Below are 1,435 nucleotides of genomic sequence, written 5' to 3'. Positions count from 1 at the left end.
AATTAGCAATTACTTTTCGAAAAAAATTTTTTTATTTTTTTTTTTTTTTTTTTTTTTCAGCGACTTCGGACATCAAGAGGGCTGAAAGCATGAAAGTGGATACCAAGAAACCAAAACGGACCCCGAGCTTCACGACTAGACGAAGAACGCAAAGTTTCAGAAAACTACAACGAATGGAGAATATGGATGCATTGCGACCGGTCGAAATTCAAGGTTTTCTCGAACGAAAGCACGAGCTTCAAAGCGCCGGTAAAAAGGCAGCCGTTCGATCGTGGAAGCAATATTACACCGGTACTTGATCATTTATAAAATTAAATAGACGTAAAGCTTTTACATTCGTAAACATATTTTTATTTCTCGGCTATTGCAGTACTATGCGGGCAACTGCTGTGCTTCTTCAAGGACGTGGAGGATTTCTCATTGAGCAAAGCGGCTACTGCCCCGATAACGATTTTCAATGCCATGTGTGAGAAAGCGGACGATTACACCAAGAAGAAGAACGTGTTCCGGTTAAAGTGTACGGACGGCTCAGAATTTTTGTTTTTAGCACCGAGTCAACAGGAGATGGAAGATTGGGTCAACAAAATTTCGTTTCACGCGAAACTGCCCCCAAGTCTGCAGCTCTTAAGCTACGACGAGTCTCAGAAGGTGTGCAATAAATAAATTAATTTACCATTTTTATATATGAATTTTTGGAATATTATTATTTTAATTCCTTTTTTATCATTTTTTATTATCTCAATTTTTTTATTTTTATTTTATTGTTTTATAAAACTATAATATGATCCATATATTCTCTATCCCTTAAATCCAAATGCAGCAAGAAGGTTTGGAGAGGCTGCAGAGTTCGGGGCTGGATCACATGGACGATAACGTGTCGACCGGAAGTAGCCGCGTTTCCACACCGGAGATGGAGCGCAAGAACTCTGTGATTAGACGTGATCCCACGTCGCCGAATCAACACTCGCCAAGCACTGTGCAAGTAGAGTTCCTGCAGACACATCGGCAGAATCAGCAGCGGCGCAACGACGCGCAGAATGTCGATGCATTCCTCGCATCGCAGAGATCCGAGATACCGCAAACTCAAACCGAGTTTCTGCAGATGCACAGGCAACAGCAGCTGCTCGCGCAACAGCAGCAGCAACTGATGCAACAGGAGCAGTTGGCGGCTCAGTGGGATCAATATCAACACAATTCCGCGATGCTGGAAACCGATAAACCACCCATACCGCCGCGAGGCGCTCCTCCACCTATTCCTATGAGAACACCGAGTTCGGAAAATATGATGCAATATAGACGTAATGGTACGCTCGCTGATTTAAAAATATCTCGAAATATATATAGCGAGTCTCAATTTTTAGATACAATTAAAATCGATTTTTTTAAAGATAAAATTTACTTTTTGCACATATTACTTTTTTTTTTGTCTTTTTGT

At 41.1% G+C, this 1,435-nt stretch overlaps 1 protein-coding gene across 4 annotated transcripts in view; it reads left to right on the top strand.

The window, feature by feature from the left end:
* LOC115239472 (spectrin beta chain, non-erythrocytic 5) overlaps positions 1 to 1,435 on the top strand; it is a 73,341-nt gene that overhangs the window by 67,333 nt on the left and 4,573 nt on the right. For all 4 annotated transcript variants that reach the window (XM_029814016.1, XM_029814014.1, XM_029814015.1 and 1 more), the window contains 3 exons: positions 61 to 291; positions 371 to 648; positions 821 to 1,304. In XM_029814016.1, coding sequence (XP_029669876.1) covers positions 61 to 291; positions 371 to 648; positions 821 to 1,304 — 993 coding nt within the window. The remainder of the gene's footprint in view (positions 1 to 60; positions 292 to 370; positions 649 to 820; positions 1,305 to 1,435) is intronic.

The sequence above is a fragment of the Formica exsecta genome, unplaced genomic scaffold, assembly GCF_003651465.1.
Source record: "Formica exsecta isolate Colony F162 unplaced genomic scaffold, ASM365146v1 scaffold38, whole genome shotgun sequence".
Lineage (NCBI taxonomy): Eukaryota > Metazoa > Arthropoda > Insecta > Hymenoptera > Formicidae > Formica > Formica exsecta.
This window is presented reverse-complemented; position numbering and strand designations above follow the sequence as displayed.